This window comes from Centruroides vittatus, unplaced genomic scaffold (genome assembly GCF_030686945.1).
Source record: "Centruroides vittatus isolate TY-2023 unplaced genomic scaffold, ASM3068694v2 contig_955, whole genome shotgun sequence".
Classification (NCBI taxonomy): Eukaryota; Metazoa; Arthropoda; class Arachnida; order Scorpiones; family Buthidae; genus Centruroides; species Centruroides vittatus.
The window spans coordinates 2,225,844-2,251,320 of record NW_027122634.1 but is presented as its reverse complement, the minus strand read 5'-3'; the positions used below and the strand labels follow the sequence as shown (position 1 = coordinate 2,251,320).

Sequence of the window (25,477 nt, the reverse complement as noted above, 5' to 3'; positions counted from 1 at the left end):
AAATCTATAATTATATTATTTCTTTCATTTAATTTTAAAATATATTTATAAAATTAATTCTACTAATCTGCAATTTATTTTATTGACTTCAGCAATAAAATAAAATTAATTCAATAAAACATCACTTATTCTGTAATTTTATTTATTATGTAACCGTTTATAGGTAATAAATGGTCCCAGTTAGTAAATATAAATTAAATTAAGTTAAAATTTTAATTGGAACATTTTAATTTAATTAGAAAACATTTGATTTATATTCAATTTTCACATGCAATTAACGTAACATGTATAATTGCGAAACTGTATCTTATAAATTAAAGTAATTTATAATCTATAAGCATTGACAATATGTGAGGAAAGTAATTTTATTTATTTTGATCTCTATATATTAAACCAAACAGTTAACCGTGCTTTTTAGTGTGTTTTTCTTATACAAGATTGACGGAAACACGATAAAAATATGGTTAAATATTTAAATAAGACAAAAATTTAGTCTTTAGAATAGTTAATTAGCTTTTGGGCCACTGTATATTTTTAATTATAACATCATAACTTTATGCTGCTTCCATCTGTTGGAAATAATGTAGACTATGAAAAATTCAACATTTATATAAAAAAATCTATAAACAAATATCTGCATGTTTATAGATTACATGATTGCATACACATGTGTACAGTACATATATTCAGTATAACGTTGTATAATAATAAATTACAATAAATTATTTTCTATATTATTATTATAGAATTTTAAAAATAATATTTTAACTTAAATTAGAAAATATTCAGTGTTTTTCTATATAAATATTTATTTTTAATTGTAGATTTCAAATTAGCTGCTTCAACACCTGTTTATCTGATGTACTGTACAGTACATCTGTATTTACAGAGCTTTTGTCTGTTAAACAGTTAACATGTCCTCGGATTTTTCTCCATTACAAACAAATAACGATAAAATAATTCAATATAATACAATGGAAATAAATGAAGATCAAAAGCGTAAGTTTAATCCTTAATAATTAATGGTTACTGATAATATTTGTTAATGGGTAATATTTAACTTAATTTTTAAAAATATTAAAAAATTAAATAATGGTATTAAATTGATTTAAATATTATATAATAATTTAAAAAGTTACAAAAAATCAATAAACATATAACCAGAAAATGTTTGAATTCTTGTTATTTGTACTTTTTTTTGTAATTTTTTCTCCATTAAAGCATTATTTCTTGTATTACTTTGTAGAGTTAAATGTTAATTTTTCTTTTAATAAACATATAGTATTCTTATATAAAAAAATAATATTTTTCATAATATTTGAAATGTTGGCTTAAGTTCAAAATAGTCTTTTAAATGTAGTTCAAGACTAGAGTATATCTCAATAAAGTATTACATTTATTACTTTTCCTTGAGTTTGTTTATGGTTCACATTGTTTATGTCTTTCTTAAACATTTAAAAATTGTTTTTAATCTAAAAATTGTCAAAAATTGAATATAAAAAGTTAAAATTCATCTAATACAAAAAAACAAGAAAAGAAATCAACCAACAGATAAAAATATAAATGTCAAAATTTGTATTTAAAGTAGAAAAAAATCAATAAATACTGACAAAAATTAAAATTTCTTGTCTGCATTTTATAATATTTTAATTAATATTTTATGCTATTTTATTATTGATTTTCAAAAATTTTTTAATCTCTCACCACATCAAAGAAATGTCATGTAAATGCATTTTTTTTTGTATCTAAATTTAATTAATTAAATTATTAAATATTTGAATTTATTTATTTAAAAATATTTTAAATTATTTAAATTTTTATTATTAAAATTTAGTATTTTTTTATTTAAAATATTCAAGTGTTTATTGAGCATTTTATTTAGAACAATGAACAAACATTTATAATTACTTTTATATAACAGATGGAGGAGAATTAGTAATGAGGACATGACAAGAAGTATTCATAAAATAATTTTTATAATATAAAAACAGATGTTATTAATTCTGAAGAATATTATTATTTTATATCTTAAACTATTTAATTAATAAAAAATATTATTATTTATTTTTTTAATAAATAATCTTCCCATCGTAACATATATGCTATGCAGTGTGGTTGCTTTTACAGGCGTTATTCATTATATCAATTTTTTATTTTATTTTATTGTATAAAAAATAAATTTATTTTCATAAATATCAGCGGACGCTTTTAAATGAAGGTAAAAAAATATTTAAATTTTAAACAATTTTATTGTAGAAAATAATAAATTTTTAGTGTAATAATTTAAATGTATATTATTTAATTTAAGGAATATTTTTATATTTAGATGAACAGCTTAACCAAAAGACATATTCCTGTACTCAGCTAATTAGCATCGTTGGAATTATATTTTTACTACATTTATCAGCTTTCCTTTTAGCAATCTTCTTAGTTCCTCACTTTAGATGTGATAAAAATAAAGAAATTATAATTATAGAAGAAGAAACATTTCCTTGGCTAAATGCTAATTTACCAGATTTTATATATCCAATTCATTACTCCCTTCATTTGCATCCGAATCAAAATGAATTTCTTATGACTGGAGATGTTAACATCACTTTTAGAGTAGAGCTTCGTTCTGATTTTATAGTATTAAACTCTAAAGAATTGAGTTTTTCATCAGTAGAAATGTTAAATAAAGCACCAAAATTCGAATCATATATAGAAAATAATCAACTCGAATTCGTTTATATTAAATTTGAAGGCGAATTAAAACCTGATGTAAAGTATACATTACGAATACAATTCGAGAAGAAATTAACTGAAGTAGCTTCGGGTGTTTATGTTACTTCATACACCGATACACTACAGATCAAAAGGTTTGTGTATATTTTAGAAAACCCTTATTTTAATATTAATTCGCATTACATTACTTTTTTAGTTGTAAAAATACCATTTATCTAATTAACAGTAGTACAGTTTCCAGCACTTTATTCATTGTGACGATATACATTTCTGGATCTTGCTCTTTATCAGTTATCACGAATTGCAAATAATTCAGATTTCGTTCACATTACAATACAATTAAAAATAAATATCGCATGAATTATTTTCATAAATAAATTAATGAAAAGCAAAAGTCCGAAATGAATATTTTCACAAAGAATAAAATGCTGCTAAGAATATATATATTAACGCATGGGCATTTCTGATTATGCCCGGGAGTTTTGTCTTCTTAGAAGTCTCATCTTACTGCCCACTAATAATATTTTTGTTCTTTAACTATACCTGTATAACATCTGTAATGAAATTGGGCCGAAAACCTTAAAAGTGCTTAAAACAGTTCTGAGTGCTGCAAATCCCATAGGTATATTCAGCGTGGGACAGAGAAGTATCGAGCAAAAATCTCTAATAAATACATGAAGAAAATTTATAATGCTTAATAATTGTTTATTCCTATCACTTTCTAATATATAAATAAAGATAAATAAATCAAACATTCTTTGTTTGTATATAAATCTTATTAGGTTTATTTACAAAAATGATTTTAAGCACAAACTTATATAATTCCCAATGCCATTTGCGTAAGTAGAAAATTGCACTCTTGTTATTTAAATAAACTGTATTTCTGCAACATAAGAAATCTAATGCAATTCCGTAAGAAAGAAGATATTAATTCTTATTATTTTTAATATTATAGATACGTTGTTTTAACTTATTTCAATAACAAACAGGCCAGAAAAGGTTTTCCATGTTTCGATGATCCTAGATTCAAAGCTACTTTTCAGTTAGGTCTTTCTCATAGTTTCGATTATGATCCTCTTTCTATTACGGATTTGAAAGAAACCATTTCCAACGACAATATCGTAAAATCTATTTTTGAGAAAACTGTTCCTATCAGCACAACCTCTTTAGGATTTATAATATCCGATTTCAAATTCCAGAGAAAGGATCTTAATGGGATAAGCGTAAGTTTATCACTTAAAAAAAATATTTTAATTAAAGTTTAGAATATAATAAACGTTTAATCGTATTTAAATTCAGCTTTAAATTTTAAAAAATGAATGAATAATTATTTATAGATACGTATATCGACTCCTTCACAATATTACTCAAGATGCAATTTTGCTTTACAAACATCATACGAAATTCTTCAATGTTTTAAAGATAAACTAAATTTTACTTATCCATTTTCTAAACTAGGTAAGTAAAAGTAAAAGAAAATAAATAAATAAATAAATCTGTATTACTTTAAAAGATTTTTTCCCTCGACATTAAAGCATATCTACTGTATACATATGTGTCTACATCCACATATTTTTATTTATTTATTCTAGATATTTCGGCTATACCAAATTTCGGATATCCTGGAAGTAATAGTCTTAGTTTAATATTTATGAAACTTTCTCTAACATTCTAATGGAGTTACAAGAAGGTTACGAAGGTAAAGAAGTCGTTGTCTCTTCATTAGCTCATCAGATAGCGCATCAGGTACAATTTACAAGAAATTTTTATTGCTAAAAATTCAACATTTATACAAAAATAAAAATATATTTTAAATTTTTACAGTATTTTGGCAACGAAGTAACGATGAATAATTGGGATAATCAATGGTTGATCGAAGGTTTAGCTTGTTATTTAGAGCATCTCGTTGCTGAAAATGTGTTGAAGGAAGTAAGTTTAGCTTTATGATAATAATTTTAAATGTTTAAATTATTATTTAACGTTGAATATATTTACAGAAAATTGAATTTTACGTCGATTTTCTTCATCCGACTTATCGTGTTGGAAAATTTATCAATGCCGAACCTCTAAGGGAAGAAGTACGAAAACAGTCTGAAATTATCAATATCTTCAGCGAATTGAGCTATTATAAGGTATTAAATTACGTTTATTAGCAAAAATTTTTTAAATATTTGACAAAAGGTAGCAATTTCCCTAATAGGGAGCATCAATTCTATGGATGTTAGATAACTTTGTAGGAAGGGATGCGCTTCTTTCAAATCTTTCGCATTTGTTAGAGATGTATCGATCTAAAAGCATCTCCCATCGTAACATTTGGGATATTATAGATGAGGTACTTTTATTATCAACACTTTTAACCTACTTTCTTTGAAATTTTATTTTAATGAACTCTAAAATCTTGTTAAATAGAATAATTTAAATAAAGCTCTAAATATTTCCGCTATGATGAACAGTTGGATTGAACAGAAAGGTTATCCTATAATAACAGTTATACGTCATCGAGATCGGTTGGTTGTCAGCCAAAAACCTTTTCTTCTAGAAAGTAAAGAGAAAAATCATGTTTTATGGAACATTCCCTTCAGTTTGCAGACTGACAAAACCCCTATTCAATGGCATATTTTGAAAGATAGCGAAAGTAAGTGTAAAGAAGTAATGGGAGATAAAATTTTTTTATCTAAATTTTTCCATTTTATTAAATTTTTCTACCTATTTTAAAGGTTCTATAAATATCCCGATAAATGTTTCGTGGTTTAAAGTTAACGTTAACCAGACAGGTTTGTATCGCGTTAATTATGACGAACCTACTTGGAAAACATTAACAAGTTTACTAGAGAATAACCATCAAGTACGTTAACAATTTTCAATTTTATTTATATTTAACAAAATTAAATAAAATAATTATTAAGTTTAGATGTATTTTTGTTTTAAAAATAATTAAAAAAATTAATTTTAAGGTTTTCAGCGCCGTCGATCGTGCCGGTTTGATAGACGACATATTCATGCTAAGCAGGTAAGTTCGTTCGAGTTCATTAATAATGTTTATACATGAAATTCGTTCAACGTGTAGTTATTTATTTCAGAGCAGGAATTTTACATGCTTCGTATATTTTCGACGTCGTTAAATATTTAAAAAATGAAAAAGAATATGCACCTTGGAAGATAGCTTTAAGTCATTTTCATGATCTACTAATGCTTTTAGAAGATGATTCGCATCTGTTACTTATCCAGGTTAATTCTAAATTTAAGTGTAAATTAATAATATTTGTAAATTTTAACTAAAATTTTTCTATTTATTAGAATTATTTTTCAACTATACTTGCATCAATTATAACCGAATTTTCAGACTGGAATGAAGAAGAATCTAACCAAATGATGTAAGCCGGCTTCTTGGCAATATTTTACATTTAATTTAAATAATTTTAACATTAAATTTTTATTTAAAACATAGAAAATTACGTACATCCGTCTTTCTTTCCGCTCTAGAGATTGAAAATGTGGATATTATTCAGAAATCTATACAAATGTTTCGAGACTGGATGAATAGAGACGAACCGTGTTAGCTTAGCTTTTTCTCTTCTGAATTTCTAGTTTTTTTTTTAAAAAAATATTATTTTAATATTAAAAATAACGTTTATTTTGTTTAAAAGTATTCAAGTAAATCTTGAAGGCATCGTATACTTATCCGGCATAAAATATGGGAGTAGAAAAGAATGGCAGTTTTGTTGGGACAAATATAAAAATTCAGATAAGCCAAGAGAAAAAGAATTACTGCTCAACGCACTCGGATATAGTAGAGACGTTTGGCAACTAAAACAGTAAAAAAACTAATTATTTCGTTTATTATATTAATAAATTAATCTAATACTGTTATTTATTACGTTAGATATCTTGATTTTACTTTGAACGAGAATGAAATTTCGATCGAGAACATCGCTTTAGTGATATCTTCTATAGCATCAAATCCTTCTGGTCGACTAATCGTATGGGATTTTATACAAGAGTATTGGGATTTTATCAACAAAATGTAACCAAATAAATAAAAAATATATAAAATTCTATATATTTTTTATATCTATAATCTTGTTTACTTTACAGTTTTTCAAAAGAAAACTATTTTATTAACGTTATATTAACAAAAGTTACGTTATACTTCAGAACTGAATTTAAGTATAATCAAGTAAGTTTAAGCTTATATTTAATTATTTGAATATATAATAAGGATTTTTTTCGTCGTTTTACATATATTTCTATTTATTTGATCGCGTGTATCAGGTAAAAAATTTCTTCGAACGTGTTCAACTGAATACAGAAGTTTCCAAGCAGATACTAGAGAATATTCAATGGAATATTAAATGGGATAGATCAATAAAAGAAAGATTTATTGAACTTGTATCAAAGAATGTCAACTGAAATACTCTGCTATGTGATATTTACCGTATAAATATATATATATATATTTTAATGTTAAATCGATCTGTATCAACGAGAAACTAAATGTTTCCTTCTATTTTTAATACGAATTTTATTAATATCTTCGTATATAAATTAGTTGCTGTTCCATGTTAAATATTTCCATAACTCTTGTAAAATTTTAAAATATTAAATGAAATTTATTCTATTATCTTAAATTAAAAACTATTTGAAAATCTAATAGTATTTAAGCTGTTTAATTAATAAAATATAACGTTACATACATCCTATTATGGGGCAAACAGAGCAACTTAAGTTAGCAAGCCATTGACAAATAGAAGGACCATTTATGGAACCTTCGAAAATTTGTATATTAAGAAATAAACTTTATATCTTGTCAAATTATATTTGAAAAATATGATGTAATTTTTAAGGCCTTTTTTTTGTTTGTTTGTGTAAACATACTAGAGGCTTTATAAAGATAAGTCCATCTCGACCTCTGAGAGACTTTGATGTTATGTTATTTACGCATTAAAATATATATTTTAACATCAATAATTTATAATTTTTACATAAAAATGAGAATAAAAATATATCAAAACGCATAAAAATAAATTTAAAGAGGGCATCTTCGTTTATAAACATATTGATTTTAAGAAACAGAAAAATAATAACTTTAAAATATTTTAAAATTTTTATTTAAAAAATTAAACGTGTTTTGAGTTAAAAAATAATAAAAGTAAACATAAAAATGTTCTTAGATAATATAGATAAAATAAAAAGATATATAAAACTGTTATATTTTTATACATTGAGATAGAAATTTATAGAAAAATATATAAAATTAAATGTGTATAAATAAATATAAAACTACATAAAATAAAAATTTATTTATTTTCATTAAAAAATAAATTAAATAAATATTTTAAAAATAAAAAAAACAAAAATACGTAGTGTATGTGTATAGAAGTTGTTCTTTTAAAAATAAATAAATAAAAAGTTCATGTATATTTTTGTTTTATTTTTAAAAAGTACAAAAGCTTGTGCAGTTTTTCTCTTTGCTCAGAAGTAATTTTTTGCTTCTTAGAATCTAAAATCAAAGAAAAAAATCTGAAAGAGAGTAAAAGATAACAGAAATCGATAGGAGATATTTATTGAATACATTAAAACATATATATGTCTGAATTTATTCCTTTTTCTTGAATAAATATATAAAATTTATATTGTTATAATAAGTTGTTACTATATATTTTTATTGTTTTTATATTCAGTTACCATGAACGTCTAAAATATTTTTATTAACAATAAAAATTATCGCAGTGTTCAACTTTCTTAAATGAATCTTAAAGCAAATTTAAGTAAAATTATTTTAATTTTATTTTAAATTATTATATTGGATCATAAAATTAGCTTATATTTTATGTTTAATTGCGAATCATCATTATAATGATAATATAAATTTATTTTAAAAATTCTATCTTCATAGTTCAAAGTTTGTAAACAGAAACTTTAGTTTTCCAAACGTCTAAATGTTAAACCCTTATTATTGAAATTTTATGTTTAAACTTCTTATAAATTGAAATTTTATGTTGAATGAAGTCGTTGTTCTCAATGAACTTTTCTAATGTAAACAAGTGAAACAGAATTCGGTCGACAATTCAACGAAAAGGTTATCTCAGAACCATTTGTTTAATGTTTTAATCCCGTATCAATAGGAGAAATGACATCGTAGTCGGATTTAGGAGGATTAAGTAAATGTTTTTTGTCCATTTATGGTATTTTCACAAGAAAATTGCTAACTAATTTTATCGTGGAAAGAATTTCAAAAGAAAATCATTTTACCGATATATTTTCAAAGAGAATATAATCTTCCCAATGGAAATCAGATACATAAAATGCATTCCTATCGGCAGGACCGGATTTAAAGCCGTTGTGACTCTAAGCTATAATATGAGAACTTCCCTTCAAACAAATAAGTTTAAAAACATAAGATCTCATTTTAACTTTCTTACATTATTCTATACCTAGATCTGACCCTCTCTATCAAACGTGTTTTGTACGAATATCATATTCTAACTTGACTAAATTCCAAGATGCATAAAATGCATGTCTGTCATTAGGGTTGAAGTTAGATTTGTCATAGCCCTACACCATAACATTTAAGGACTCTTCCTCTTACAGCATTTGAAAAGACTCTAAGCCAGTCAGATCTATCATCGAAGATTGCAAGTTGAGCGATCGCATTGGATGAGTTTAAGTACGAGAAAGAACATTCTGCAGGAACCAGAATGATACACTTATATGCACTTAGCTTCTCTCCAGTAATGATCACAGACGATACATTGGTTAGGACAATCACTATAACTTGCTTAAGCCCATGTTTATCATATATGTTATATATCAATACCATGCTTTAATTTGGATTAAATTGATTAAATTTATATGTGTGTGTGAATAATTAAGTTAAACTGAATTTATATAACCAATAAAGTTTATTGCATTATAAAATATTAAAAATTTTATTTAAAAAAATATATATATCTTAATTAAATCAGTCTCTTAAACTTGATACGAAAGATAAAAAATTCATAAATTTTTTAAATAAAAAAAATATACAAAATGTGAATTTTTAAAATTAAACTTTTTAATTAGTAAAATATATTTTAATAATTTAATTTTAATTTTAAAATGCGTTGTCAATTTAAATTGAAACAATGAATAATTTTAATTATTTTTATTTTTATTTATTAATAATATTACAAAAAATATTAACTGATTTTTTAAAACATTATTATTACATAAATGAATATATGTGCACTAAATACAAACTATGGGAGATAAATAGCATGATAGGTAGTTACACTCCACATTAAAAATGATAAAATATTTTCTTAAAAAATGATGTTTACATCCTGAAAAATATAAAATATTTATAGATATCGTTTGAATGTTTCTAATTTAATCAAATTATTAAAAATTTTCAAAGTATTTAACTTTTAAGTTATATAAGATTGAAATCTTGTTGTAAAATGTTAAATTTTAAGCAACTTTAATGATATTTTAAACATAAATTTAATATAGAAATTTCTGTTAACTTTCTTAAATAACATAAAATAGAATATTTTATCTTAAGGATAAAATTATAAGGATTTTACCCAAAATATTGTATTTAAATTCTTTGGTTCTTTGGATATATATATATACAGAATAAACAGAACTTAGAATATAAGAATATAAATATAGATTAACATGATTAATATTTTAACGCTTTAATCGTATATTTTAATGATTATTGATTAAGTATTCTATTTTATCCTAGGGATTAAATCCCTTATATCCTAATTTTGTTAATAGATCCTAAAGATGTTTTAAGAGAGCCTTAGGATCAGGTTAACAACATTAAGATATATTTGGAGTAATTTATTCTCTGATTTCTATAGATCTACAAGGATATATAGCACCTACTCTCTCATTTTCTTCTTTTTTTTCTTTTGATAATCTATCCCAAAGGATGTCGATCGCAATTACAATAATTTCCTCCTTCTGGTGGGTTCTTATTGCATAATACTTTACACAATTCACTTCTGAATCCGTTATCCAAAGAAGGGGAACTTGATATTAAACATGGACAGAAACCAACAACGAATGCGACTATCACAAGAAATGTAGCAAAATTTGAAGCTTTCATTATCTAAAAATATTCAAAAAATAATAATTAATACATTATTTTCAGATTTAAATTTGTTTACGTAACAAAATTCTTAGACATTCTGGAGATAAGAAGTAGTTAATCGAGTAAATATGAACTAGAGACGTTTCGGCTTCGTCTCATCAGTTTAGTTATCAGCAAAAGTCATGATAAAATTCGATATGTTATACTATATAAATAGAATGCTCGATAAAAGCACATTTTTATTAAATTATTAAATAAATGAATACTTTTTTACTATTACAAAGTTTATCATTGATCAATTCAATACGATTTTATATGCTTTCTCTATTTCCGGTTCAAGAACAATAGAATTTTTTAAACAAAATAAAAGAAATAAACAGTTTTAACGGTAAAAATAATTAAATATATTTAAAATAAAGATTTCATATTATTAAAATAGTATCGCGCTTATTAATATTAATCGTTAATTGAAACTTTAAAATAATGCGATCTGCAAATTCATGTAGACAGAAAACTGCATACTTGTGAAGGGATGCTCTTCATAATTTATTTCTTCATTAAAAATTAATGCATATAAAAAGCTACGTACCTGTGAAAGGGATGCACTAGAATATTTCTTTTGTTAAAAATACATCTACAGAAAGTAAGTTCTCGCTTGACAGAGTAGTTGCAGACAATTACAGAACTATCAAATTTGTCGAGATAAATAGCGTTCTATCTCCACGTTGCGATAACGTTTACGATAAGAAACGAAATAACCCCGTAAACAATCGAAAATGATTCATTTTAATTGGTTTATACGGTAACGACCTTGATTTATTTATCGATCTGACGTTTGCACAATTGTCTGAATAATCAATTAGATCGGTCTTGTGGTCTTCGAGTCGCCAATGTCACAGTTTTGAAACATAGAACTTCTTCTTTGTAAATAATTGTTTGCATACATATCTCGAATTAATTTGCAATTTACATTAAATTGCGCAAGAAACAATATTGCAACAATACCGTAAAATAAAGGATTTAAAATTAATTTTGAAGCGGTTAAAAATAAATGTGATATATAAATCTGCATTTCGTGATAAGAAGTTGATAGATTTTTAAAAATTATATAAACGTTTCTATGAAAATTTTTTAAATAATTTGAATTTTTTCGAATAATTTTCTTTGGGATCGAATGCTATATCGAGAAGAAACGAAAACTGTTTGCAATAAATTACTATAGGGATCTTGGAACCAACTGAAACTCCCTTCGGATTCACACGAGTGTTTTACGAGTTATGGATCTTCTGACCTCTAGAGAACTTGATATGAATCTAAAAAGAAAAAAAAATGCATATCAGTTACCGAAAGTAACAACATTATTATACAATTTAATAATTTTATATTGATATAACATTTTTTGTTGATAAAACTGTACGAATTTCAGATAAGAATTGTCACTTTGAGAGACTCTAAAAACTGAAATTTTAAAAAGTGCATGATATTATGCACTGTTAATTATAATTTTCCATTATTATGACATAATTTAATTAGGATTTTCCGTTATTTTAAATGTTTTGCACAACATTTTGCATATAGAACTGTTGCAAAAGAGTTTGAGAAACTCAAATCTCAAGAGAGGTTTCAGGGAACTTCACAAAATGGAAATTGGTTTTGAATATAATAAAAGAATTGGTCTTATTTTTATACTACACATACTTTTTGCCATTTATTTAGATTACTATTTCCATTATTGCACGTTCAAATAATCAAAAACTAGTTACAGTATAATCAAAAATTAGTTACAAGTTGATACAGTTGGAGCACTGGAAGATCTTTTATGGCACTCCATTCTCAAACTATTCACGTTTCATTTGACATTTTACTAGTTTAAGTATAGTAAATCGCAATTAAACTAGATAGATATGCTGTATAATGTATGATATGGGAGTAATTTATTTTGTTTCTGTTACATAAAATATCTTCTACGTAGGGCTCAAGTCGTGGAAATTTTCATTAGTTAATAACTCAATTAAATGAAAAGTACACGTTATATTTTCGAACTTCGGACTAAATAGCGTTTGTTGATCTGTAGCAAGTGTGTAAGAGCATCGATAAGATTTATTTCGAGAACGATATTGCTGATATACAAGCCTACTATATCACTGTACATGACGCCATCATAAAAGATAGACTATAAAGGGACAATTTTCAAAAGTACTCAGGGTAATAATTATTGATAGAATATAGGTTCGGCGTAGTTCTAACTACTCGGTTTATTGCATAGAAAGTTTATTTAATCAACATACGACTCGTTTTGCGTAAATGAATGCTATCTTAACGACTTGACGTGAGACGATTCTTTATTACAGGAAATTAGCACATTTAGTAACAGGATCTAGCAATTATAAAATCACTCATAAAACTAAACAGAAGTTTATAGATAATAAAGATTCTTTTACTTAACCATTGAGTAGATTTTTAAATATATAACAGTGTCTACACGTGTATTTCTGATAATGATTATGATACTTGCTGCCATCTCTCGATAATTTTTCTCGTTTTTTTAACAAAAACATTAATTAAATTTTAGCTTCTATACATTTTATAATGATTTGAGAGAATTAAAAGCTCTTATTTATTGATAATTTATTTTTAAAAATATCAAGATTATGTAACGTTATAATGATATAAAAGTACATATTTTTGACCTAGATGAGGTTTAAATATCGCTGATTGATCAAGTTTTTTTTATTTTTATTCTCCGTGCTTGCCACTTCAACTTGGATATAAAAACTAACGATATCTTTATGTACATATTAGGCTACTATAAATTACTTAATTACACTAGAGAAAATGCTTGAATGCCTATTATGGAAAGAATGCAGTTATATGATACATTTTAAAACATAAATTAATGAATATTAAGTAGAACATACAATAAAACAATAACAAATGAATAAATGAAATATTCTAATTATATTGAAACTATGTTATTATTATTATTTTTTCTTACTACACGAGATTAATGGTAATGATTTACAGTATGAAATTAGCACCTCTCTTAAATTAGATTTATATAATTAAACTCTTTATACTTAAATTTATGTTTTTTTGCATTTAATTAATTACTTCTAAATTCAAAATATTATTACTATTATTTTGAATAAACATTTCAACATCTTCAATAAACATTGTGGGAATATTGAAAGACATTGACTAACCTGACCTAACAAAGTGTTGGTTCAGAAGGAAGATGAAGATGATGATATTATATTTCTAAATTTACATTTTAAGATTTAAGAAATTTAACTCTTTTTAAAACATTGTCTTTAAATTATAATGATAGTTTTTCTATTTCACATTATATAACTGATATTTAAAATTCAGATTTAGTAGTAATTTCCCTTTAAAAATATAAGAAGATGCTAGAAAATGATAAAGAAAACAATTTTAAAAAGTTTTGTTGCGTACAGAGACTAAAGAATAGGAACTTATTCAACTGAAATAATGTAATTACGATATTAAATGTTTATAAATGGTTTTTATAGACTATAAAAAATTTAAATATGTTTTTAATTATACCAACATATACAGTGTGATCCAAGAGTCAGTTAACCATTGTAAAGTACTACAGATTTTTAATCAAATATTAATTAATTGTTATTACTTTTTCAGTTCTTCCATCAATTCTGTGAAAGAAAGAAAAAAACCACCTTGTTCTTAACTCAGTTACGATTCATATTCACAAGTGTATCTGAAACTTACAAACAAAAACACGATTAATTGAATTTTGAGTCATCCTGAATATAATTTCATTTATTTAAATGTTGCTATTTATTTTGTTACTAATTAAAATGAAATTACGATAGAAAAAATTCGAAGACACTCTAAGAAAAAAAAAAAACCTTATTTAAATTGAAATTGCGCGCTATTAGCTGACAAAATCATTAAATTTGCTGGAAATTCTATTGAGATAAATAAAAATTAACTAACTTGCAGAATATTTCAAAGATTTATGTTTCTAACAAGCCGAAACATTGTTAATTGTGTTTATGATAGACGTGACTATAATTTTTGTGTTGAAGTTTTTTTTTAAAAAAATTAACAATTATAACTTGATAAATGTATAATCAAGAACGTAAATTATAAGTTATATATATTGAAAGTCGTTTATATAACCGAAAAAATAAAAAAATAAAACTCTAGCGTTACCGAAAAATGAAAAAATTTCTAGTTTTTCCACTTGTGCTCTAATTACCGTTAATTATTACTTTGAGCACTTTAAAACGAACATCGAGTTATAATAATGATAAAAATATATTTTAATTTAAAAATTAAGCATTCCATAGATATATTAATTATAATTTCTTCCTTATAATTATATGTAATTCCGCATAAGATCGAATATTTTCGAGAAAATATTTTGGACATAAATTACATTAATTATATGAAAATTATTAATAATTTTCATAAAAAACCGAGCAAGAAAGAAGTAAAATTTTCAATAAAATATGGATTTTTTAAAATATTTTATAATATTTATTCAATTTTTTTAACATCCAAAAGTAATCTAATATTATTTTCCAATACATGGAACTAATTAGTGAAAACTGATATCTACTCTTACTTAGAACATATTTTTATAACTATATTTATAAAGTTCTTCGAAAAAATACATTAAAATATTTATAAATTGCTAGAAGATCTAAGTATATATAAAATAATAATGACTAGAGTTATATATTACAGGCTGCTTGTGTTATTTGTAAAAGTATCTTACTCATTCTAATATAGATCTACTCAATGTCAAATTTACACGTAAGCACAACAACCTATAGCTTAAGGCCTCAAGAGACGAGACTATAGTAACTTATTTTATACTTTACAGATTACAGATTAGGGCCCATCGAGTTTAAATTTAGCTTACATATACAGTTACACAAATATACATAAACAGGTTCACATATAGTATGGCCAGCAAGATCCTTTGATCAGGATTCCAGATATAGAAAGATCCCAAAATTTTGTATTCTATGCAAAAACATGGCACGAAAATGATAAAAATTAAATTTTATTTTGATAAATAGCGAAAAAATGGGTTTAAACCCTGTCTCATCTCTCTTAGGTACTGTGTATAAGATGGCTTAAAGATTAGTTAACTGTTTTATATGCTTGGGCCACCCTGTATATAAATAATTAAAAGCTATGTTATTTATTTATTTACCAGGAATGAAAATATTATACGTCAAATATCATGATAAAACTTATATAATTTCGCAGAAGCAATGCAATATTTTCTTATCTTATCGCATTATAATCGTCATATCTGTTTTCAGTTATAGAAATAATTTACAGTATTAACATTTGTAAACGTACAAAGATTCTCTATATAATATATAAATCTATAAATTTTTCAAGTTACAGAAATTTCGTTAAAAATATTAATAATTCAGCAATTTAATTAACATAAAAATGTATTTCAAGAAAGAATTTTTCGTATTAATGCCAAGTGATCATTCACTATCTTCAGAATTCTCGGAAAAGAGAGATATTTTCTCACGAATTCTAGAATTACAAAAATCGTTAATGTCTTCTGGAATTTACACAGTTAAATATTTAATTAATAATTAATATATTTTTACAGAAAACAAATTTCAAGATAAAATGATAAGAATAGAAACAAAACGGTAAAGTGCTGTAAGCTATAACATATAAGAGGCCTTTCCCCTCATTAAATTACAATAAATTTAAAACAGGAGGCCCTAAACTGTTTCTGGCAGATCACTAAACAGTAATTTCTTCCAACTTCCAGTTTTCTGAAGTAAATATTAAAAACTTAAACGTGTTCTGATAATTAACGCCGCCGAAACTTTAAAAAATTAGCCTTTATTTTTTATAGTTTATTTTTAAGGTGCAATTTTCGAAATGTGCCAAATTTTAAAAAACATTTTAAACATTTTACGGTTAGTTAAGAATCCATTAAAGAAAGTTCAAGGCGACTTTAATGTTTTTTTATTGTTGTTTTTTGATATGTGGATCTTCTTAGTGAAGAATTATGTAAACAGCTTACAAGAAATGTAATGGAGAATTCATTGATACTTGATGTGGAGGATATCCGGACACGAAAGCTGTCGAATTCATATAATATAATATTGGACTACCCTAATATCAATAATTATATGTTGCTTAATCTCCCCTTTGGAGTTAAGAGATTCTTCGTCCAGCTTCGCCTTAATAATGATGTAATAACGATTGAAAACAAGATTTATATCTATTCTAAAATTGTATGTCCGAGGTGTCTAGAAAACTTCTCTAAATTTCATCTGGTCTGTGGATGCAAAAAAGCAATAGTCTAAGACAAAGTTTTGATTTAAATATTTTAAATGAGTGCTCCTCGGAAAAAGAAATGTATAATTTTTTCCATGTGGCTAAGTTAAAATTTATTTATAACTTGTATAATTTTGTTAAGAAATTTGTAACTATATAATTGCTTATTTAATGAATGTTGAACAAAACTCCCCTTGTAACAGGCAAAGGCCCATTACAAATAAAGATGGATGGATTGATTGATTGATTGATGATATGTGGATTTTCAGTGTGGTTTCCCCTTCTAAACAATTGTCTTTTTTCTTTAATTTTTTAAAATAAAAATTGTTTAGATGGAGAAATTCTTTCGATAAATATTACAATATAAGTTACAACGTAAGTTTTCAAGTTATTCGTGTCATAATTCAATTTTATAGGGCGACTGTTCGGAAAAATTTTCCCTTGAATACAAACAAAATATCCTCGAATACAAAATATGGAGAGTTTTGACGTTTCCGCTTGATAAAAAGTACTTTTTAAATCATAAAAAATAGAATTTCTGACGCTTTATCTTATGAAATGTACTATTTTTTTATATACAGGCTGACACAAAAGTCAGTTAATCAAGTTAGCTAACTTTTTATTATCTAGATTAATTGGAACCATTCTGTGTATGCAATACAGTGAAGTTATCTTTAATGTTTAAGTTAGTTATCGAAGAGAAACATTATAAATTAAAGTTTAAAATCAAATTCACGCATAAATCCAGTTGTTTAAATTGTTTAAGCCAATTAAAAATATAAATTTCAAACCGAAATTACATTTTCTGCTATAAATCACAGCGCAAAAAAATAATAAAATAATATTTTTATTATTAAAAAATATATAAATAAAATGCTTCGTATCAAAATTCTCTTACTATAGATGCTTAACAACATGTAAATTTTACACGTTATAGTACAGACATGTATAATGTAGGAGTAGTATTTTCAAAAGCGTGGAATTTATCATCAGGTAGACTTAGTTGAAAGATGTCGACATAATACAACTTTGTTGGACAGTTTTTAAGATTTTAATCAGTTGAGAAAGCGAACAATGGAGGATGCTGGAACATATCTGATGAAAATTCCATAAGTGACACTTTTGTGATGGGTTCCACCGAAAAAAGCAAAAGAAAAAAATAATAATAATAAAATAAAAAAATAGATATCAACTGGAATCGATATCTAGAAGCAACACACATCCTACTGTAATATTGTGATAATAAGTCTATATATTTTTATCTAGAATTTATCTCGACTTAGCAACTTCCTTTGGTACTGGTTAAGCTAATATTAATAATCTTTACTTTTAAATAGGGCTATATCTTTTTATTTACCTATCTATACATTTAATACTCGCTATACGAGATATATATATAGAGAGAAAACACAGTTTTCTTGAAATATTCGATGAGGAAATTGATCAAAACTCACTTTAAAATAGTTGGCGCCATGTCAAATCGTTTTTGTCCGTTATATAATTGAATTTTCTACAATAAAATAGACGAGAAAACTAAAAAAAATTTATAAAATGTCTCGAAGATTAACGGTTCTAGATTCTAAGATACTTTTCAAAACTTCTTCAGGAATTCAAAAAGTATTAGCTCATTGCTCTAGGAAATAGAGTAATATGACCATGATTTTTTTAATTCCTCTTGTATATAATATATATTTTTGGAATCAAACTGATCATTTACGGATTTAATATCTTCTGAAATATAAGTTTTATAAGATAAATCGTCAAGGTACTTCATAAATCTAGAGACAAGGCGCAGCATCAATCTTTCCTCACACCACAATTATCTTTACATCACAGACAAATATGGTTAATCTTATACTATGCTAATTTATTTATTGCTATTTTAATTATTTTAATCACTTTCTAATTAGTTATATTGTGATTTAAAACACTTTCTCAGTAATGTAATTGGTTGCAACACCATGATTATGTTCAGCTTAGTTTTATCACAGAACCATAAACAGATTTCTTTGTATGACTTATGACTGCATTACAAAAGTTTTAAGATTAAAAATGATGTTTAATGAAAACTAATTTTTAAAAAAAATGTAAAGAAGCTATATTTTATACTAGAGTTCATCTTAAATCAGACTGTTTTTCAAAAATAAACATTTATTCTCAAGTCTCAAAAGCTTAGATGTGTCACACTTTGGGAGTATGTACAATACATATAAATTTATTTGAAGATGTTTACAACAGCAAAACAATTCGACACGCTAAAAAATTTAAGCAGTTTTAAAAATTTATATTGTAAAATAATTTTAAACCTTTAACATATTTTGAAAGTACAAGATCAACATTTGTTAATTTTGTTAGTTCTCGTGTTCCTTTTTGAAGCATTTTTCCATAGTATGAACAAGATTTAACTATAGATGCAAAACCGAGGCTTCTTCACAACAATCTAGTTTGATTTTCGAAGCAGTTTAAGGAGATAATTAACTGAAAACTCTCCATCTCAGTTTCTTCTTTCATTTTCATGTTAGATCTGATAAAGTTAATTTAATCCATTCCTGAATTTTGTAAGTCCAAGTTTCTCGTAGTCTTCCCCTTCTTGTATTATTCTTTATCATTTCAAGGAATTCTTCGAGTCTAAATTTCTCATAGTCTTGTCACTCTTGACGATCTCTTCAAGACTACGAGAAACTTAGAGAATTCCTCGAGAAGAGGAAGACCAGCAGAAAAAGGAGAAGACTATGAGAAACTTAAACTTGCACAATTAATAAATGAGTTAAATCGAATCTTCCCTCATTCCCTCAAGAACCTGTTTGATGAGTCCATTTGAGCTAAGATTTCTACCACGTTTAAAATACAATGCTTCATTTTGTTTAATGTGAATCAAGAAATTTCATTTTATTTAAAAAAAAATGTTTTACAATTTAATAATTTAAGAGCAACTTAGTATAATCCGTGAATAGAAGACTTAATCGTTTGGAAATGATATAAGTTATCTTATGTAGACTACTTTTGTCTCATCAAAGAAGATAGATAATGTAAGGACGAGAGCTGAACGGATAAGATATAAATATGGATGTAGCAAATGATACCCCAGAAATGTTTTGCACTTTATTTTGTTCTTTTGTCTATATTGAGCTTTCCGTCGATTATTCTTTCTCGACTGATCGGATTTTTATCATTGGTTAAAGATAAATTCCCTTCTTCGGATATGGAATACATCACTCTAAATCTTTATGTTTATCTTCAGTTTCTTTTACTACTTTTATTAAGTTCTGGAAACGTCTGCAATTTCTTTGTAATCTCTTTCATTTCTAAAATCTGATACGACTGTAAAATACTGTCGAGAACAGGAAAACGAAAGGAGAAAATAATAAAAATTACGTTATTAATTTCTAAAATATGACAGTGTCATCAAATTCTTTGCTTTCTAAATGATCCAGAATCCTAGCATGATTACATTTTCGCAGGTTTTCAGGTTCTCATTTTAGGCTCACTTTAAATATAAAATGTTGTATTCTAGTATTTGTGTAAAACGAATGTAAAACGATCTCGCATATAGGACGAGGTGTGACTTTCAAGATCAAAATAAAGAAAATTAGATTTATTAATACAATTCTAGTTTTATTTCGTTTAATCACAAATAAAATTTCAAATGCACGTAACTGCACACATTGTCCCGCAAATATTACTAGCATTTTAAACGTGTAAAATCTTGTAAAATCGATTACATAATTTGTTCATGTAAAGCTAGACAATCGGGAACTTTTTTTGACAATTCATAACGATCGAATTCACTCTTCGTCGACTAAACTTACGAGTTTCTTCGAATTCTGATTTCCAAATAATCATCTGTTTTCATGTAAGAATGAATTAAAACTTATATCGTGTTTCTGTGTAATTTTGGAATTCAATTCAAAAGCTTTGCTTTTCCTATTGCTATTCATCTTTACTCCTGACAATACACAAGAAACAATTCAAACGACACAGATAAAATACTTTTGTTTTTATACACCAGAAGGTGAGAGTCCAGTAAAAAATGCGAATACACAGTTTACAAAAATTATACAAAAACGAAAGAATCTTTCGCTCGCTCGTATAGGACGACCTAGGTTTTTGAAGCAGTAAAAAATGGATAAAAGCGTCGTCTTATATGCGAGTAAATACGGTATTAGCTTTATATAGCACCGTTTTAAGATCCCGAACGAATTTCTTTAGTGGCATTATAGGCTACAGATATAAATATAAAATAGAAAAATTAGTGACGAGCAAGGTCTTGGTCGTGATGTGTATGCCCGCGTGTAGTTTCTAATATTTGCTTTAAAATTAATTTTCTTCTTTTAAAAAGTTTTTAGATTATATATTAAATTGATACAGATTAACAGACAATTTCTTTCTTTATCAGGAAATCTCTTAAACTCTTTATTGTAGAAGATTCTTGAAACATTAATGATTAGGGATGCATTAACGCATGAGCATACCCGATCATGGCCGGGATTCTCGCCTTTTTAGGGCCTGATCTCGCTGCTCATTAATAATACATTTGTTCTGTTTCTACATCTATATAAGGTCTCTTAAGAAATTGAACCGGGAGCCTCAATAGTGCTTAGAACGCCTTTAGTTCTGCAAATCTCACGGGTTCTTTCACAGGCAAATCTCACGCGTTATAAAATATTTAAATACGGTTTCGCTCTTAAGTCGTAAATATTTGAAAATGTAAACTAAAATTTCCGTTTTATATTTCATTTTAACTTGATCTAAAGAAATACAAAATCTTAATTTTAATAGTTTTCTTGCTTTTGCAAATCAAGATTTTTATCAATTTTTTCGTGAAATTTGATTAGTTTGAATTAGAATTATTTTTTTAAATAATTTTTTTTTACAAATTTAAAATATGTAAATGTTTTAATCATTGTAATTATTAAGAAAATTACGCAATAATTAGAGTAATAAATTTTTTTTATCTTTAAAAATTCTTAATTAGGAACAATAAAAGTGTCAACGTCAAAAATTAAACGGAAAATAATTCGAGTGGACGGATAGCGACATCTGTTACCAATTTTGACAACTATAACACATAACTGACTTAAAATAAATGAGTCGCGTTATTTCGAGTCTCACAAACTTGGAAACACACGTTTCAAGAAAATTAAATATTATATTATACATATGCTGTATATACATTAACTGTGTACTTTTAACTAATTATCTAATTATATATAAGGGTATATATTCAGGCCTATATATATATATATATATATATACTGTATATTCGAACAATATATTTAGGCCTATATTGCCCCAAAACGTAGGCTATTCTCCATTCAAAAGAACAGATTTTACGTGTTTTACGACAAAATATTTAGAATTAAATATATTGACTATCTGTTCATCTTCGATATGGCCAGGCCGTCACCTTTTACTGACAATAGATAGACATCGATAGTCACCGACTGGTATCCTAATAATATAATAAAAGAAACCTGGCAGACCACCAGCTAGATGGGAAGACCCAATGGTCAGAGCATTGGAAATACGTTGGAGAAGAAAAGCCAGGAACAGAAGTAAACTGGCTTCACTGCAATCTGAAGCTTTAGATATATCCTGCTGCTACAACATGTCTATCAAAGTGATATTGAAAATCTTCCTTTATCTTCTCCTCGTTTCTGTTATTCTATTTTTTAATTTTTTAAATCACTTTTTTGTTAACATTAATATATATTAAATAATTTATGTTTATTTTTAAAAACCACTATTTTAAAAAATAGTGATTTCTAAAAATAAAGCATACATTACTGTAAGTAGATAAAAGTTTAGAAGATTCGATCTTACTGTTTACTTTTTATCGGCGATAAAACTTATAAATTATTTTATAAATCTCTACTAAAAATGCTTATAAACAAACTAATCGTCATTTAAACTTATCTCGTCTACTAGTACTCCAGAAAAGTACTCAAGTATAAATATCAGAAATAATATTGTTTATTTAAATCACCAGGTGATTTAAATAGACAATATTATTTCTGATCTGTAAGACCTAATTGCTGCATCCATAAATCCAGTATAATAAGTCCTGTTAATTGATAAAGTACTAGTAGACGAGATAAGTTTAAATGACGAATTAGTTTGTTTTTTAAGCATTTATAAGTTAAGGACACAAAGGCATATTAATTAAACCAATCGTCAATTCGTGTTTATAATGTTGCCTATATGACAGCAAAATGTTTTTTCTAGGTGTGTCACTTCTATTTAAGTTTATAATTTAAGAAAAAGATACCATCTTCTCATTCCATTGCCCATTCGCAAGAAATCCATCTTGAAGAAAGCTTTAAGAGGAAAGCTTGAAATTTTCGAGATAATTTGAGATACTGCACAGTACAATATATATTTTCAAATTGACTTTGAGCATGGTTAGACTTAAGATCGAAATCACTCTCGTATAAAATGGTAATACTTCGATATAAGTAATTTGGTTTCAAATTATTATTTAAAGAAAAAGTGGCTTATGTAGAAATAATTTTCAAGGAATTAATTGCATTAAGAAACAGGGATGCCCAGAGGAGGAAAAAACAGTAAATTATTCTTAATCCGATAGATTATGAACCAAATTATATTTAATATAATAATTTAATTTGCTACAGGGTCTCCAATATGTATTTTGTCCCAGGCTCTCGTTACCTTTTGAAATGATACTACTATTCGTAAACTGTTTAAATCTATGCGTTTGATAATGATTCATTTTAAATTATTGCTTCTATTCCACGTTCAAAGATTCCAATTTTCATGAAAATATACCTTTAATGGATCTGAAATGTTTGATAATTTATATTTAATGATGAATATACTAATTGAATAATTATGATCCACTTCGTGAACTGAAAAATCATGCATGGAAATTAACTGAATTTAATTGAATTAATTTAACTGAAGTAATTTTATTGTCATAAGTTAAACATTAGACGTAGATTTAATAATTTAAATATTCTTTTATTATACTAAATTTAATTTTGTTGTTAAATTGATTACTCTTAGTAAAAGCAGATAAAGTTTCGTTCGCTCAAATCATTGATAAGCATGAAAAAACATGCAGAATTGTCTGAGATTTCATATTTGGTTAATATAATATTCTTGTAAATCACAATATTAAGTAACTTATAGTTTTTTTATCCTCAAATAATTCAAGAGAAAATTATATTTTATTTATTTGTTTATATGAAGGGACTTACTTCAGGATTCTTACTGCACAAAATTGAAATTAAATCTAATATTTAGCCTAACGAGGAAGCTATAATAGGGTCAGATAGACCTGTGGCTCTAAACTATAATACATAAAGAGTTTTTCCTCCATCAAATTATAATAAAATCTTATGAAATAGCTAAATATGAATAGCGGACGAATCATTTATTATAATAATTTATTTCAAAGACATGAAAATACATGAGTTTATTCATTTGAATAACAGTTTATACTTTATCTACCTAATGAAAACAGAATTTATTTCACTTAACGTTTGATCAATTTTATGCACTGAAAAATTCCATCAACTAAAAATAGAGTTGAGACTTCATTCTATAATTAGGAATTCGGAAAACATCAGAAAATAACAAAACGACATAATTTCTAAATGTTTAATGACGGGAACGGTGAGACGAGCCACTTCTCGAAAAGAGCATCACTCCACTTGCTACATATAAAATTCCACTAGCCAAACCTACTGTCTGTTAACAAAGAAATTACTTTAATGCTGTTAACTAGTCGAGATAATATAAAGGACAACTTACTCCAGCTGCGGCATAGGCTGGAAGATCAGGAGCAAATCGTCGTCCATCATAGGTAGCCGCCACAGCTCCTAACAAAGCGTTCAAAGTACCTGCCATCAAGTTATAAAATACTCCCTGTAAGAAAGAGATATTTAAAGTTGATAGAAAACAAAATATAAAACGTATTGACTCACATAGGAATACTTAAATGGCTCCGGTAACGGACCCGGGCGAAGGATAGCCGTCACCAAGTGAAGAGTAGTAGTGATTGCACTGAAGAAAGAAACAGCAAACAAGTAGGCGGCGGTCCAACTCACGGCCCACATTTCGGCATTCGGGTAATCAGTGCATAAGCAACATAAGCTGACGTTCAAGCTGCTGGTTACCTGAAAAATAAAATGTTATCAATATTGTCCATAAGAATTGAGAAATACAGAAATGAAGAATGCTAAATTCCATTTACGAATTGAGCCAGTGCCAAAGCTCCCGTCATGTACTTCCAAAAAGACGCCTGTCGTCTTGCCATGTAAATTACCGTTTTTAGTTTAAAGCTCTTTGTTAATTCGGAAAATTTCGCTTTTGAATTTTGGAACAGAATACAGATTCGAA

General features: G+C 26.0%; 2 protein-coding genes and 1 long non-coding RNA gene across 3 annotated transcripts; 1 reads left to right on the top strand and 2 right to left on the bottom strand.

The window, feature by feature from the left end:
• Positions 1-891: 891 nt before the first annotated feature.
• On the top strand, positions 892-7,541 carry LOC136985151 (glutamyl aminopeptidase-like). Its single transcript, XM_067282358.1, is given in 19 exon segments — positions 892-999; positions 2,327-2,858; positions 3,680-3,947; positions 4,062-4,182; positions 4,317-4,384; positions 4,387-4,470; positions 4,549-4,653; positions 4,722-4,856; positions 4,925-5,056; positions 5,134-5,359; positions 5,442-5,569; positions 5,679-5,734; positions 5,805-5,952; positions 6,022-6,098; positions 6,173-6,277; positions 6,372-6,539; positions 6,608-6,748; positions 6,820-6,901; positions 6,997-7,541. Coding segments are annotated over 19 exon segments (2,799 nt in total). The 5' UTR covers positions 892-914; the 3' UTR covers positions 7,135-7,541.
• A 2,368-nt stretch (positions 7,542-9,909) lies between these two features.
• LOC136985158 (uncharacterized) lies at positions 9,910-11,797 on the bottom strand. Its single transcript, XR_010882297.1, has 3 exons — positions 11,397-11,797; positions 10,600-10,825; positions 9,910-10,046 (listed from the first exon to the last, which is right to left on the bottom strand). It is a non-coding gene; the product is annotated as an uncharacterized lncRNA (long non-coding RNA).
• A 12,753-nt stretch (positions 11,798-24,550) lies between these two features.
• On the bottom strand, positions 24,551-25,477 carry LOC136985211 (uncharacterized). The gene is made up of 4 exons (XM_067282444.1): positions 25,332-25,477; positions 25,063-25,254; positions 24,890-25,003; positions 24,551-24,826 (listed from the first exon to the last, which is right to left on the bottom strand). The coding sequence occupies exons 1-4, from the start codon at positions 25,392-25,394 to the stop codon at positions 24,737-24,739; spliced, it is 459 nt and encodes a 152-aa protein (XP_067138545.1). The 5' UTR covers positions 25,395-25,477; the 3' UTR covers positions 24,551-24,736.

Bases quoted from the DNA above. Each gene is read 5' to 3' on its own strand.
- LOC136985211 (XM_067282444.1), bottom strand. From the start codon at position 25,394: ATGGCAAGACGACAGGCGTCTTTTTGGAAGTACATGACGGGAGCTTTG. The intron at 25,004-25,062 runs GTGAGTCAATAC...TCTTTCTTACAG, and splicing joins AGCCATTTAAGTATTCCTAT to GGAGTATTTTATAACTTGAT. The intron at 24,827-24,889 runs GTAAGTTGTCCT...CTTTGTTAACAG, and splicing joins CAGCCTATGCCGCAGCTGGA to ACAGTAGGTTTGGCTAGTGG.